Genomic DNA, 15,297 nt, shown 5'->3' with positions numbered 1-15,297 from the left:
ATCACAGACTGTAATTCTAAATCCCATGACTCAAGGTTTTCAATTACTATGTCATATACATGTATGTATCTCCACTGTAATTTCAAACCTTTTTATAAAATAACACAAAGCTAGCTGCAGGATAACTCAATTTTAAAAGAAGTTGGATTTGTTTTGCCCATATGAATATGATACAAACAAACACAATCTCCTATAAAGACTGCATAGAACATGGTGCTCATTTCCATTTAATATTGAAATCCCCCATAAAAACAACAAAGTTCTTGGCACAAGTTATGTGAAATATGACACACAGAATGTGAACAGTGCGAAACCATGCTAAACTAGCTGTATCTTTCCTTCCATTTCACTGTTGTTACTTTATTTGCATTAGTTTTGTATTTCAGCTCCGCAACAGTCCCACCTACAGAAGATTGTTGCAGACATTGTTCTGTTCATATCAACTTTGCTTTACAGGATTAATTGGGTTTCCACCATGCCAAGTCTAGACGTAATTTAAGATTAAGCAAATTTCTGAGAACTGCACATAAATTTATATGCCTTGACCCACTGAAAATTTGTGCAGGGTATTTGGGGAAGTAATCTTACTCAGGTCAGATCCTTACTGAGCTGGTCATTTTAATTCAAAATTTGTTATTCCAGTCTAAGAGGGCATATTTACCCATTTGTTTGTTCTGCAATCAAGGATTTCTTGGTTTTGTTTACTTGCATGAATTTGACGATCTCCATTCATCGTGGCTTGAAATAGTAATTAATTTGATGGGGGATATCAAAATTTTATTAGTTCTGCCGAAAGAGAGCATTAATTTGATTAGTTCTGTTGAAAACAAACTATTGTTTTTATTACAGGACTTGAGTAAAAATTGCAATTCTGTATTTTTCATAATTTTGTTACCTCGAGAAGATAATACCAACAGTCCTTATGGAATAAACAGAAAAGTTTGAATGATGTCATAATCTGTTGATCAAATTAAGCACCAATTGTTTTTTTTTTCCAAAGACCAGGAGTTTATTTTTACGATGTAACCTTCTAGAGAATCTAAGTGTAATGGAATCACATGTTGCTCTCTAGAATGTAAAAAAAAAAAGAAATCCAGCCAAGATGATGGTTAAAGCTCATCTATTTCAAAAGTTTTTGCTTGACATTCCACGTAATCAAGATTTAATGCTCAATGTGTGATATTAAATATTTTCAAATGAATTAAAGAAAGCGAGAAGAGTTTTCTTTGTCGTCTCATTGTAAATACCAAAAGACATCAAGTATCAGATCTACTATACACAAAGATCCTTTGGGAAACTTAGCAATATTCATTTCATTAATATCTTTATAAAGCCACGTCATTTGTAAAGTTAAACACTCATCTGTTTGTTTGTTATCTAGGGAGTGCTGGACAGATTCAAACAAATCAAACCAAAGGTCATTTTCTCCGTCGATGCGGTGGTTTATAATGGCCGAACCCATGACCACCTCGGCAAACTCCGCCAGGTGGTGGAAGCACTGCCAGAACTTGAAAAGGTGGTGGTCATCCCTTATGTCCACCAGGCCGACAAACTGGACATCTCTAACATTCCAAACAGGTCAGCATGAAACATCTCTGAATCTTTTCAAAACTGCAAGGTGCATGATACTGGATGTTTGGAGATGCTTAAAATTCCCTTGACATTCATAAACTTTTAGTTTACCACATTATCAACGCTGAAGTTTAATGTTTAATCCATTTAGTATATAAAATGCATAACAGACCTTTGTTCATATAATTGCAGACATAAAATGAAAATTTGACCTTTATGTGTTTTGTGTAGAAATTCTATTATTCTCTTATCATATTCAAATGCAACCTCCATAGATACACGTATATCAAATACTATATTCTTGTTTACATTCAAAAAGTGTCTACTGTGTTAACAGGCACCAATTTCTTTTTGGACTTTGAACAGCATTTTGATGACATTTTTGTATTTGATTAGTGGTTTGTAGCTTTGACATAAATTGTGAAGTGGGAATCAGTAATGATGTATACAATGCCTAAATTCAACCAGATTTTATAATAAAGCATATGTGACCGGCGACAACGGTTTCAGGCAAAAGTCGGGAATTTTGAAAATTCATTTTTTCACTGAATCACATTGCCCATTTCCTAAGCTTTGCATTGATATAAAACACTTGTATTCTTCGGCACCATAAGTGGGCATAGCAAGAGAAATAAAATGCACTTTTTAAGTTGTTAGCCTGACAAAATTGCGAGAAAACAGGCTTTGAAGATTCACCTCTTTCTCAAAGACTATGTCCGAGCGTCGATGCGAGGGGAGAATCACCCATCCGTACGATGGTGCCAATCGATGTTAAGCTCCGCCTCTAGCAACCACATCGCCTTCTGATTGGCTCACTGAGAGAGTCAAATTTCCCGGGCACCTTCCTCGGAGCTCAGCGCATGGAGCCGAAAAACAATGCGTTTCGCTCGGGTTTGTTTACAGTGCGTCTTTCAAGATGGCGAATACGATAATTGCACGTATGGCGTACATATGTGTGGTGCACGCATTATGCAATGGCATCCACACGCCATGACCGTGTGCATGTAACAGGAGCGGTGGCGAATCCACACATTTACAAATCGCGTTTTCATTGTGGTTGATTTGTCTATATCATTGGCAACCCTTTTGAAGGCAGAAAATTGCTTGTGCTGGCAAGGGTCACACTTCCTGTTTGTGTTGTTTTTACAAGACACGCATATGTTGCTTTGTTCGGTGGTGCTAATTAAATCAAAACAAACAAACAAACAAACTCGACTCGTTAGTTTGGTGCGATCTTGACGTGTAGTATTTGAATATAATTAGTCACATGTGACCGCTCCTTTCCTCTCATCTACTCCAGTACCTTCATGCTGTCATAATTTCTTCTACTTGTACAAGTAGACAAGTTTGAGAATATCTAGTTTTCTTTTCACACGGTTATGTCATGCTACATGATTTTTGTTTCACTTCCGTTGTAGAACATTGCGGTAGAATAGTTTGGATAGAAAGCCAAACGAAGAGCACGCACTACAGAGCGAGCGTATATAAACCACTATAGCAAGAACAATGGAGCATGTAATCGTGCACGCGAGGACAAAGCATTCCCCAAACGTTGCAACTGGTGTCTCGAAAGCCGAATTATGTAAATGTATGCGACGCACCAGCCAATCGCATGCGAGACCCCGCGCCGTAGCAACGCTGGGGATATTGGCGCGGAGTTCGAAAGAAGCTCGAAACTGACGAGTGCGATCCAACATAGGGTGTTTAAAATTCCATTTTCGATAGGAAAAACTTAGTCTTATGCTACGAAATTTACTGTAGATGTAGAAAACATATCAAAGATTCGATTTCTGCAAAAAACCTAAATCGACAAAAATAATGGTCAAAATCTTTGTACCCCGCCTAGGAGGGAATTTCCTCTTGCGACTTTTGCCTGAAACCGTTGTCGCGGGTCACATATTTGGAGCATGTAGAACATACTTTTATAATTTCTTGGCACTAAAGTAGGAATGTTAGGCTTGTGTTTTGAAAGCCTGAATGGCTGGTCAATTTTAGCGATGTTGGAAATTGATTTTGATCAAGTGATACTTCAAAAACGAAAGTTTGTACCATTACTGTTTTTTCATTTTTGTAGCATAATAGTGAAAGAGTGCTCACTTCACTCATGCCTTTCAAAAGTCGGGGGAAGGATATTACACTGGATGTATTTTAGGAACAAGATAAAGAAATATGGAATTTCGTTAAAAATGAAATTTTGTGGAATTTTCTTTCTTTTATAGTTGCCCTACTGTGACATCATGAATTGTAGCCTTCCTTATCCAGCTGTGGCGGCACATGGATTTAACCAAATCTTGAAGAATACATAGCTTTTGAGCAAATTGAGTGATATTTCTCAAACTTCTTTAACATGAACTAATAACATCTTAGTTTGCATTAACTGAAGTTACTTATACATTTTGGATAAATTCCTTTTGATACTTTCTGTTATCCGATAAAACTGTTCATTGTGCAAGAATTTGCCAAACTTGTATACATGGGCGTCTCAGCCTCTGTACCCAGTTCTGACCTTTACCTCTCTCCTTCTTGACCGCCCCTCTCCTCCCCTGCAGCATCTTCCTCCCAGACTTCCTGGCTTCTGGTCAGTGTCCTGACGGGACCTACCCCGCCCTGGAATTTGAGCAGCTTCCATTCAACCACCCTCTCTACATTATGTATTCATCTGGGACCACAGGGGCACCAAAGTGTATGGTGCACTCGGCTGGGGTAAGCATAGTGTCATTGAGTGTAACACCCTAAGCTGTGGTCACTATATGAAACCACCTGTAGTTTGCTTCCTGATAACTTCCAGAAGTTTGAGCACATATAGTCACAGTGTTATCAAAACTATATGTAGTTTTAGAGATGAGAAATTATTCATTGTTTCAATCTCTAACATGTATTCACCATGTGGGCAAAAAACATGTACACTCCATGACTTTAAAAAATGCAAACGTGCAACAGTGTGCAGAAGAATGCAAAATGTGCATAAACAACATGAAATGGATGTAATCACATGACATTCTTCTTGAAGTTTCAACCATGTGTGGCCACACTACACAAAACTGTGCATAGTTTTACGAGAAGTGAGAAACTTCCCAAGTGCTTGCAGGAAGTTTCATAGGAACTACTTCTCGAGAAGTTTGCGGTCACGCTGCCAAAATTATGCAAAGCAAAATACCGCATTGTGAAACTTCATGTAGTTTCACTTAGCGTCACTCTGGCTATAGACATACCAACATTATATGCAGATGGAATCATATCTGTGAAACCATACAAAACAGCCCTTATGAATGAAAGCTAAGCTCCTATACAAAGTCTAAATATATTTCAAGTGTGCTATTTATGAATTCTTAACAATGCTGTTGTGTCATGAGAGTTGATTTGTATGTTTTCTCCTTGATACCGCAGGGCACTCTAATTCAGCATCTCAAAGAGCATGTTTTCCATGGCAACCTAACAAGAGAAGACAACATCATCTACTACACAACAGTGAGTCACTCAAAATGTCTTGTCGTGATAGGCACAGTCTTACTTCAGAGCAACTGCAGATTTTTCTTCACATTGTGAAGATATTTGTGAAGATATGCAGAAGAAAAGATACTCCTATATATTCATGACTGCTGAGATATGCAGGTGTAAAATGGATTAAGACATCCTCTTCTCTCACATTTTTTGTCAACCTCATAAGTAAAATGAGATAGAAAAAAGTAAAATAATCGGAAACCATTTGAAATTGTTGATATCAATACTTAGTGTTCTTGGACTTTGAATAATTCATTTAATACACCTCCTGAGTGAGCAGGGGCCCATTTCATAAAACTTGTCATCAGTGACAAGTTGTCATAGATGTGACAAGCTACTGAAATCCTTGCATCTGATTGGCTGAGAGCAAATTTGTCATAGAAATGTGGCAGTTGTCACTGATGACAAGTTTTATGAAACGGGCCCCAGTTCTGTCTGAGTTATCTTATTTGAAATAAGCTTGTATATGAATTTCTTTTACAGAGTAAACTTTGAGCTTATATTTCAGTACATGACATGATCTAATGGATATGTTATGGTATATATAAAGACTTTATTTCTCATTTTTATTTTTTGACAAAAATAAACAAGACAAAATGACACAATGCATGTATAAAAGGTGTGTGTGGGCCCATTTTTGCTTTGTTGATAACTCATGTATTCAAGGGACAATTCTCTCCATTTGTAATTCTGTGTATGCGTTTCTAGTTGTGTGTCAGATTTTTTTGGACATCTCTTTAGGTTTTGTTGCTCATGGAAATGGGTCTCTGCCGTACTTATACAAGAATCCATGGAAATATTGCTGCTCTTCATGTTTTGCTAAAATTTCACTAATGCCATTTTGTGATAAGCTGTCATGTGAATCTGGTTAGAACAAAAAGAGAGGAAAATGTTACTGATATAAAATAATATTTGATTCTATTTCTAGACTGGTTGGATGATGTGGAACTGGTTGGTCACAGCTCTAGCTGTAGGCAGTGGTGTGGTCCTGTATGATGGGTCCCCATTAGTTCCTGGTCCTTCTGTTCTCTGGGACCTTGTGGACAGTCTAGAGTGAGTGAATTGTTGTTTTTTCATTTATGGGGTATTAGACCAAAAAAATGTGCAACACTTCAAGTGCACTCACAAGGAAAGTTGAATATCCAAAAAGGCTCAAATTTTGACGGCTTAGTTGTCTTGTATTATATGTACTCACCAGAATTGAAGTGTTATGTTTATTGTGCTCTTTCCATAATTTGGAAAAGCTTCCTTTCCCTGATAAGATGTCAACACAAGAAATTTAGCCTTGCATACAGACTACCTCTTTATTATGAAGCTCCTTTGCAACAAGAAAATATATCAGTGGATTAGATTATCTATTGAAGTAGTTAAGTTTAGCTTGTTTCACTGGGCAATAAATGCACAGTGATATTTTATTAATGACAAAAGACATATTTTTGGTAGCATTCAGTGTGAGCAGAAACAGTCTAAGCCACAACATCACATGACAGACAAGTGAAATACAGGAAGAATTATGGAGAAAGATATGAGGAATCTATGAATAGTAAGGTGTGAAATTTGAAGTAGATCGCATGTGCCATCCTGTAGGCAGACTTTTCTGTTTAAAAAGTGTATGAACTATTTGTTCAATTCATCATCCAATTACTGTTGCCATGGTGTTGTTTTCATCAGCATCTCAATTCTAGGAACCGGTGCCAAGTGGTTGTCTGTGCTGGAGGACAAGGGAGTCCATCCCTGTGAGTTTCTTCATTCTTGTTGTTTAATGATTTCTTGGAATATTACCTTGCCAGAGATTATGTCTCATGTGCACTGCTATTTTCTGACAAGAAATGTCTGCATAGTTGATCTGATGAAGGAAATTACTCCTTTTACATTTACGTAGCGGTCTATTATGCTACTAGCCCGCACACCAGTATGCCTGAGGCAAGCCTATGAGTATTCAGGGCAGGTGGGAAAGATTTGTTTTACTCTTACGTCAGTATAATTGTCCATGTCAGACATTACAAATCATCTCAAAGACAAACTGTTTGATTTTCCTGTCAGCATGCACACACAAAGATCCTGAATTTGAATTTGCTCTCTGAATTTGCTCTCCTTGACAGACGAGATAAACTATTCTTGTACACATATATCAGACACCTGTTTTGAGAATGAGTTGTACTATGTTATGCTGTAAGGTTGTGACATATGCAGCAGTCTTTATTGACCGATTCTGTGACGCGCTATGTGTATTTTTGGCATGCGCGCAGCCATACTGGGTGTATCATCCGACCCCCCCCCTCCACACTCCCCCACCCCTCTCCCTACATTAGCACGCGCGCAGAATGAAAAACTGCTTTAGCCAATGGGCGTCTCGTACTGAGTGCGCGAATGCTTGCTAGTGCGCGAACCTTTGTTACAAGTGCGTGATAAACATGTTGCCCGGGGTGGGGGAGAGCAGGGGGGGTCGGCTGATACACACCGATACACCCACTATGGCTGCGCCCTGTGCCGTAAAATGTCTGCTGCCCTCAACGAACCCGAATTGGTCAATAGCATGTGTGTCAACTTCTTTGATGGTTTATGATGTCACTTCCTGTCTCCCAGGTAAGACCCACAAACTGGAGAAGCTGCACACAATTCTCTCTACCGGTTCCCCCTTGGTACCAGCATCCTATGACTACGTCTACAACTCTATCAAGAAGGACCTCCTCCTCGGATCTATCACTGGTATGTGACATTTATGTGCATCTCTTGAATGTCTGTGACATGTGTGGTAGTGATTGATGTTGGGTGATGGTGGTGGTGGTGGTGGTGATGATGATGACTATGCTGATGCTGATGATAATAATAATGATGATCATGATGATGAGTCTGGTGATGATAGTGATGATGATTATGATGATGTTGGTGATGGTGATGATGGTGATGATGGTGATGATGCTGGTTAAAATGATGGTAGTGATGATGATGATTGTGATGATGGTAATGGTGATGGTCTGGGTCTTTTAGTCTTGTTACATTGGGGGAGGGGGGCATTATGACCCACAAGATCTTGGCCACAGATCGCCCGCTTGCCTAAAAATTTTAGCATAAAGGTAGAGGAAAAAATAATCTACAAAGCTGTTTGGCTGAATTTACAAGAGTTGTTTTCTTTATTTTATATGAATTGATATATGCTAATTCATGTGAGAAATCATAGCTTTGGTTATTTCTCACTGAATAAAGCTTAAGAAATAGCGATATTTTGGTACAAATGTTTTTTATAACTTCCTTATCAATCCCAAAATTGATGAATGAGATGAATTTTGCGCATATAATCTGTGTGTGGACTGCACTCCATCATGTCTGTGAAAGTTACCATGGTAACAGACTTTAATGGAGGTGTCATCTTAATGCTGCATCTCTCCACAGGGGGCACTGACCTGGTATCCTGCTTTGCTGGACAGAACTGGACGGTACCAGTCTACCGTGGTGAGATTCAGGCCAGAAACTTGGGCATGGCAATAGAGGCTTGGAATGAGGATGGTAAGTTTCAAACAATGGTCAACTGGTCCAGCATGAAAGTAGATGGGTTGTTATAATTACTGAAACACTCAGAATGATGGTAACTGAATGGTTGTCAAGAGTCTCTTGAGATTTACTGGCACAAATATAACTACTGTTTCCCCCTTTCTCTCTTTGATGAACAATAGAAATGAAAGTTCCAAAGGTTAAGTGAGTAGAACATTTTTCTTAACACCAGAAGGTTATGAATTGGGAAATTATTTCATGATGACATATTTGCAGCTGCTATAAACAACAGGATATTGTTTGGATGGCATTATATTCTTCATGTTCATCTTTCATTTTTCTTTCTGCCAATTTTGTTGTTGTTGTTTAAATCTTTGTGAATGCCCATGGTGATTTATTTTTCTTCCTCAGGTAAGGCAGTGTATGGTGAGAGTGGGGAGTTAGTGTGCATCAAACCGTTTCCCTGTATGCCGACACACTTCTGGAATGATGCGGATGGCTTTAAGTACAAGAAGGCTTACTTTGCCAAGTACAGAGGTTGGTTTTAGTGTCAGAACTAAAGGCTATTGCTGTGTCTGTCTTTGGTTGTATTTTGCAAATGCCAAATAAAGAGCAATTAACATGAAATGGAGTGATGTGAAAGTTTTGCCAAAAGCTGACATTCTTTTTAGTATCAAGACCTAACAGGCTGTGATTTGTATCAAATGTACGATTTTTATAAATATAAATGAGGTATACCTGGTAATTTTGCCACTTCTTGTGTGTTGATGATTCTATCAGGCCCTGAAAGCCACCTGCATGTGACATTATACTGTACGTCTTTTGCGTTCAACTGTGTAGTTCATACAGGCAAGATTACAAATGAGTAATTTAACACTGATTGACACCCAGAAAAGACAAACCTGTCTCGACCCAGTGGTGAGAAAGTGAAATTGAGCTCTGAGGCGAACCATGGTAAGTCCCTGACACATACAGTACAGTGGATTGGGCTTATGGAATGCCTGTCTTACCCTGGGAAGATGTTGTGGTGTTTCTTTCTTTTGATGGAATATCAAATTTATACTAATTAAATGATTATTTTGTTTTGCTGTCAGAACATATTGATGTAATGACTGTATTTTTTTTTTCTATGACTTACCCAGGTGTTTGGGCTCACGGGGACTTCATCAACATTGACCCTGTCACGAAAGGAATCCTCATGCAGGGAAGAAGGTGAGATTGTTTGAACCAAGCGAGTATGTTGCTAGGTACTTCTCTCTGTCTAAAAAGTCCTCCAACTCCTCCATCTCCAACGCTTTGGCAGGAGATCTTTCCCTGGACACCATTTTTTGCAAAATGTCCCACTCTCCCACCTGAGTTGGGACTACTCGGCTTCAGCTCTGTGGCTCCAACTTATGATGTATTTTCTCCTTAAGATTAAGCTTTCCCCCTCCCTTCTTTTCTTTTGTCATAGATGTTAAAAAACAAACAAACTAAGATAGCACCAGAGTATCTATAACCCTTGAGCTGGACCCCTGCCATAGGGGACCTCATACTTTGCACTCTTGATGTGCACAAAATATTGTACTCAAGTTCGTGCAACCACAGTCTCCAGTTTGCTAGGGATCCAGGCAGGAAAATATCCTGTTTAGTAGGTGCATGGAGTTTGAGTCTCGGTGCCTATGGTACAGTAATGTAACACTGCCATGATCATATCCAAATTCAGATCCAGACCCAGGTAATCTGAAAAGAATATCAATACAATGAACTTCAATGTAAAATGCAACCAAATAGATACTTACAAATGTTCAAATAAAGAGATACATGTAGGTACATTTTATGTGGTTGAAAATCACGGCCAGTGATCTTGCCATCACTTTCAATGTTCACATTTTCGTTCCCTCCTAGGCTCACCACTTTATGATAACAGGTTTCACATGGTAAAAATGACAGAGCTAATGGGAAGAGTGAGGTTTTTATCTCTATTTTGTGATTTATGATTTAAGTACCAAGGTTAAAACAGTATTTGGATGAGACACACTCACAGACACACAACTGGAGGACTGCTTTACTGCCATATGGTTTTTATGTAATTAATGTGAGTGATCTTTTTTAATGTGTGAAATATCATCAATTTTACAATGGACAGCTTTGAGACAGATTCATGCTGAATTGGATTCAAGATATATGCCATATGCACTGTGCCTGTACAGTCAAATCTAACATGTGCACACACTAGCAGCTTCTGCCCTTTCATACGCCAAAAGCTACACACGTCACACTATGTACATGTATAGGGAATAATTACTTTCAATTAGTTAAGCTTTCAATTCTTACCAAATATTATCTGCAAATTGTATGATTATCTGCAAGTTGTATGATTCAGAGCTTTTCGTGCAACTGATTGACAAATTGTCAATCTGTTTTAGATGCAGCTGCCTAAAAATTTGTGAGGAGAAGTAATATTATAGTGAGTGAATTCTTAGTGTATCTTCCAAATTATTTGAAAGAAAGCAATGTTATGTCATAACAAAGTTCTCATGGTAATGTGCACATGGCATAAAAGACCATTGCATTCTGCAATGAACATATTTGTCTATAATACTGCCCAAAAACCTTTTGCAAACAACAGCCATCAACTTCACAGTCATGATTAGGTGAGACATGTTCTGATGAATACATGAAGTGTTATCCACAGCAAGTATCTTTTGTTGCCACAATCAGGTTTTTTTGTTTGTTGTTTTGTTTTTGCTCTCAAGATGTTAATTTTTAAATCATTTTGCATTTTGTTTCAGTGATGGGACATTGAATCCCAATGGAGTACGGTTTGGCAGTTCAGACATCTACAATATTGGTGAGATTTTCATTGTTTTTATTCTCCATCAATTCATAAACATCAGTAGAACTATAATAAGAAATAACTGTATATGCCATATACAACACTTGTACTTTGCAACCATGAAATTTGTGACGTTGGACTTGTAAGACAATGTCAAGAGTGCATGAATTTGAAAAGAAGAACAACATCGACTGAATTAGAAAGAAGTATTGTCACTTCTCAAGAGAAAAATTAACAATTTTCCATCATGGATATGATAAATAAAGCATTAGGGGAGGCAATATTGATTCAAGTTGGTAATTTCACAAATAATTTTTTTTTTTACATATTTTGTTTTCAAAACCATTGCAAGAGGTGATGTTAATGAGCTTTTTTTTTTCTCTTTCTTTTGTTGTATGTTTGTGTCATTCACATAAAAGAACTGTAATTCTTTCTTATCATAGGCATAATAAGTCATCCTCCATTCTTGGCTCACAGTAAAGAGGCAGTATTATGAGTTTGTTGTCATGGCAACTTCCATTCATCAGTCTCTAGTTATGTTCCTCTTTGACAAAAACAATAAAAAGCTGGACACCATGTATATCATCTTGAAATCATTGATAGCACCAGAAGAACTGGAGAAGCAAGTGTATTTAAGTTTGAATGAATGACTGAATTGAATTAGATTTAGTCTCTTAACAAAATTCGTGAAAGTTTCATGCATGCGAAAATTTCTGGTTTTAGAATATGCTATCCAGGCTTGAATCGTGATAGTCCCATATGTGTGTATTGATGTTTTTTGCAGTGGAGAGACTGAAAGAGATTCAGGACAGTCTCTGTGTCCCTCAAAGAAACCATCTCAATGAGGAGAGAGTTATCCTCTTCCTCAAGATGGCCTCTGGTGTGACCTTTGACCCGGAAGTAGTCAAGAGAGTCAAGGTCCTGATCCGATCTGAGCTGTCTGCCCGCCATGTGCCAGCCTTGATACTAGAGACCAAGGACATTCCTGTGAGTGAATAAATATGATGATTGTTAACTTGCTCTTTATATAACACTCTGTAAAGAAGAAAGCACATTACTGCAGGATTCAGGTCAAGTATTGCAGAGACATGTATAATTTAGAAGGTAATATCGCTACTTACTGGTAATGTTCCTGTTGAGAGGTAGAAATTGTAATTAGGGATTGATCTTGCGTTCCAAGATGCATTTAGGGAAATACGTATGAGTAATGAGATGTAGGGAGATAATTAATTTCTTGAAATGTGTTTTCGATCCAAGATTAAGACAATTTCCATTCCTGACTACAAAGTCAACATCTCTGTTATAAAATCTTTGAGTCTCCTGGTTAGATGCTGTGTCAGTTTATAATGTGACTTTTGAGCTATGATATTGCAGATATATATATATATATATTTTTTTTTTTTCTGCCATTGGGTCAAACGCCACTGGTTATATACCTGTCAGATATAGCATGCGTACTATTTCAAGGGCTGACATATTTAGAGACGACCGTGTGTGTGCATTTAATGCTGCTTGTAAAAACTTGCTTCCAGATGGATCAGTGTGACATTAAAAATGGTTTCTATTTCTGCATGAGAGTGTCAGAATGACTTCTCTGTTGTCAGTGTATTTTCTCAGCTTATGCCTTGACATGGATGGCATACTGCTTGTACTCCACATTACTGTAAAAGTGGAAATTTTTGCTGTGTGGTTATTTTCTTGCATTTCACATGACACACAACTTGTGCACAATGAAAGTGTGTGAAATTAGCACCTATTTGGCTTTTAGTTTTCCTCATGTTTGTTAGCCCTGTAGCATGAATGAATTTGATGTCAAATTAAGTTACCTTTCACCGTAATATGTACTGCCAAAGCCCTTAACCTCCATGGCAGCAGTGTGCTGTTTGAAGTACTTGCTCAATTTTCGTGACCATCCACAAAATTTGAAACATCAAAAATTCATTCTGCTGTGTGGAGCATTAAAAAAAAAACATGACTGGCATGAAAACTTTCACTTTTATAGTAAATGGCGACTTATACTGTTAATATGTGATATGTGATTGATGTTTGCAGTACACCATCAGCGGCAAGAAAGTGGAAGTGGCGGTGAAGAAGATCATCGCTGGAGAGGAGATCGTCCAGCGAGGAGCCTTCTCAAATCCTGACTCTCTCGATCTCTACAAGAACCTTCCTGAGTTACAAGGTAGATTCTGCTTGATTTCAATTCTTGTTAGGGTAGTAAATATGATGATGAATTGTAGCTGTAGATAAGGTCGTGATGATTGTTGTGTTTAATATCATATTAATGATAATGATAAAAATGCCAATACTGCCAGTTTTAGTCATGATTGTAATGAAAGCAATATTGGAGATTATCATAATGATGATATCCTATTTTTGCTTTTGTTTTTGGGAAATTATTTTGAATGAACCACTCTAAAACTTGGTAAAGCTCAACATGATAAAAGAAACACATTTTGCCGGGTGTTGGTTTCCAGAAAAGCATTTCTGGAACAATTACAAGGCTAAAGCAAGAAACGATCACTGAGAACTGTGTTTGTCTCATTTTCTTACTTTGTGATATGCCACCGAAATGTGCTCCAGATATTCCAGGTCAGAAAATGTGAGAATATCCATGAAACAAAGTAATTTCTTCCTGCCTTCAAGTGTCAAATCATGTGACGTAGGTTTTATTGTTCTTGGCTCTTACTGTGTCTCTAATTGGCTCAGATTTTCATCATATTTATCCTTTAAAAGGAGAAACATTCACCACATGAAACTTGTGTGAATTGGAGCTGATTACCTATTTGTTGCATGAAAATTTTGCGAATCGTCACTGGTATTTAATGCATTATGGAGATAAGAACCTGTGTGTGCTTTTTACTTTTGTGAATGTTAGCGCCTCGCAAAATATGCAAAAGTTTCATGCACACAAAAATGTATGATTTACAGTAATTGGATCTAATTTGATTGTTTCTGTTGCTAGGTTACTACAAGCCCAACAAGAATCCCATCCCTCCTACTCAAAGTGCAATGCAGCCAGTCAAGAAAGCTCACGTGGACACGACGTCGTCACCCACCAGTGAGACAGCACCTGAAAACTGACCTCCACAGCTCACAGCTCACTTTATATAGCACAATTACAGGGGTAACATAGACCTCTGGTATATATTTTATTGTAAATAAGTATATTCTGAGGAAACTGGATTAGTAAAACAATAGTGTGAGTGTGCTCATAGCTGTCAATAGCAGCCTTTTGTGAAGACATTGCATAGTGGGGAAAGAGAGTTTGACCGTTGGTATTAGTATTCACGACAAGTTAGACCTTCTGTGGCTGATAGTTGGCTTCTCTGAATTAGAGTAAAGCTATCTCGGGGCACTGTAATTCATTCAAAATCCATGTTAGACACAAAACCCAGTCTTTGAGGTATTTAACAAATCCTACAGAAGTTACGTATAAGAATAGAAGGTGTGAAATATTCATTTTCCTCACGGACTCCAGAACTGTAGAGAGAAATGGCTACACACTTGGAAAGACTGCACTACATCTTGTGGTATCATATATTTGCAGTACAAATCTCTGCCCCAATATCTTCACTATTGCAAAATCTTGAGGGAGACTTCAGTTCTCCTGATATGAATAGATACAATGAAGAATGATCTTATGTCCAAATGAGGGGATGGTGCTCATCTAAAATACATGTTCACTTCTCATTGACATCCTCCATGACTTCGATACTCAAACAGCTCTCATCACCACACAATTGTGCCAATGGTTGAACTAGAGGTGTAGGTGTATGACTGTTGGATTCTGTCAAGAGTCTGTTTCTTGCCAAATATCTCAAGAAATTACCTCAATTCCCATCACTCTGTAGATTTGTGCCAATATCATCTCTTGATACTACTCTTCATGACTGGAATTGCTGTCAGGTAAA

General features: G+C 37.9%; 1 protein-coding gene across 1 annotated transcript in view; it reads left to right on the top strand.

Annotated features, from left to right (window-relative positions):
- Positions 1–14,960, top strand: part of LOC139735046 (acetoacetyl-CoA synthetase-like) — a 25,279-nt gene extending 10,319 nt beyond the window's left edge. Inside the window, exons 6-18 of the mRNA XM_071645823.1 lie at positions 1,382–1,578; positions 4,122–4,275; positions 4,960–5,040; positions 6,002–6,126; positions 6,745–6,809; positions 7,660–7,782; positions 8,467–8,580; positions 8,977–9,102; positions 9,708–9,777; positions 11,340–11,398; positions 12,168–12,370; positions 13,436–13,565; positions 14,349–14,960. Coding sequence (XP_071501924.1) covers positions 1,382–1,578; positions 4,122–4,275; positions 4,960–5,040; positions 6,002–6,126; positions 6,745–6,809; positions 7,660–7,782; positions 8,467–8,580; positions 8,977–9,102; positions 9,708–9,777; positions 11,340–11,398; positions 12,168–12,370; positions 13,436–13,565; positions 14,349–14,467 — 1,566 coding nt within the window. The 3' untranslated portion in view covers positions 14,468–14,960. The remainder of the gene's footprint in view (positions 1–1,381; positions 1,579–4,121; positions 4,276–4,959; positions 5,041–6,001; positions 6,127–6,744; positions 6,810–7,659; positions 7,783–8,466; positions 8,581–8,976; positions 9,103–9,707; positions 9,778–11,339; positions 11,399–12,167; positions 12,371–13,435; positions 13,566–14,348) is intronic.
- Positions 14,961–15,297: the final 337 nt, after the last annotated feature.

Source organism: Diadema antillarum, unplaced genomic scaffold (assembly GCF_040938485.1).
Source record: "Diadema antillarum isolate AM-2024a unplaced genomic scaffold, OU_Dant_1.0 seq00000562_RagTag, whole genome shotgun sequence".
Taxonomy (NCBI): domain Eukaryota; kingdom Metazoa; phylum Echinodermata; class Echinoidea; order Diadematoida; family Diadematidae; genus Diadema; species Diadema antillarum.
Note: the sequence above shows the minus strand (reverse complement) of the source record. Positions and strands in the feature narration are given on the sequence as shown.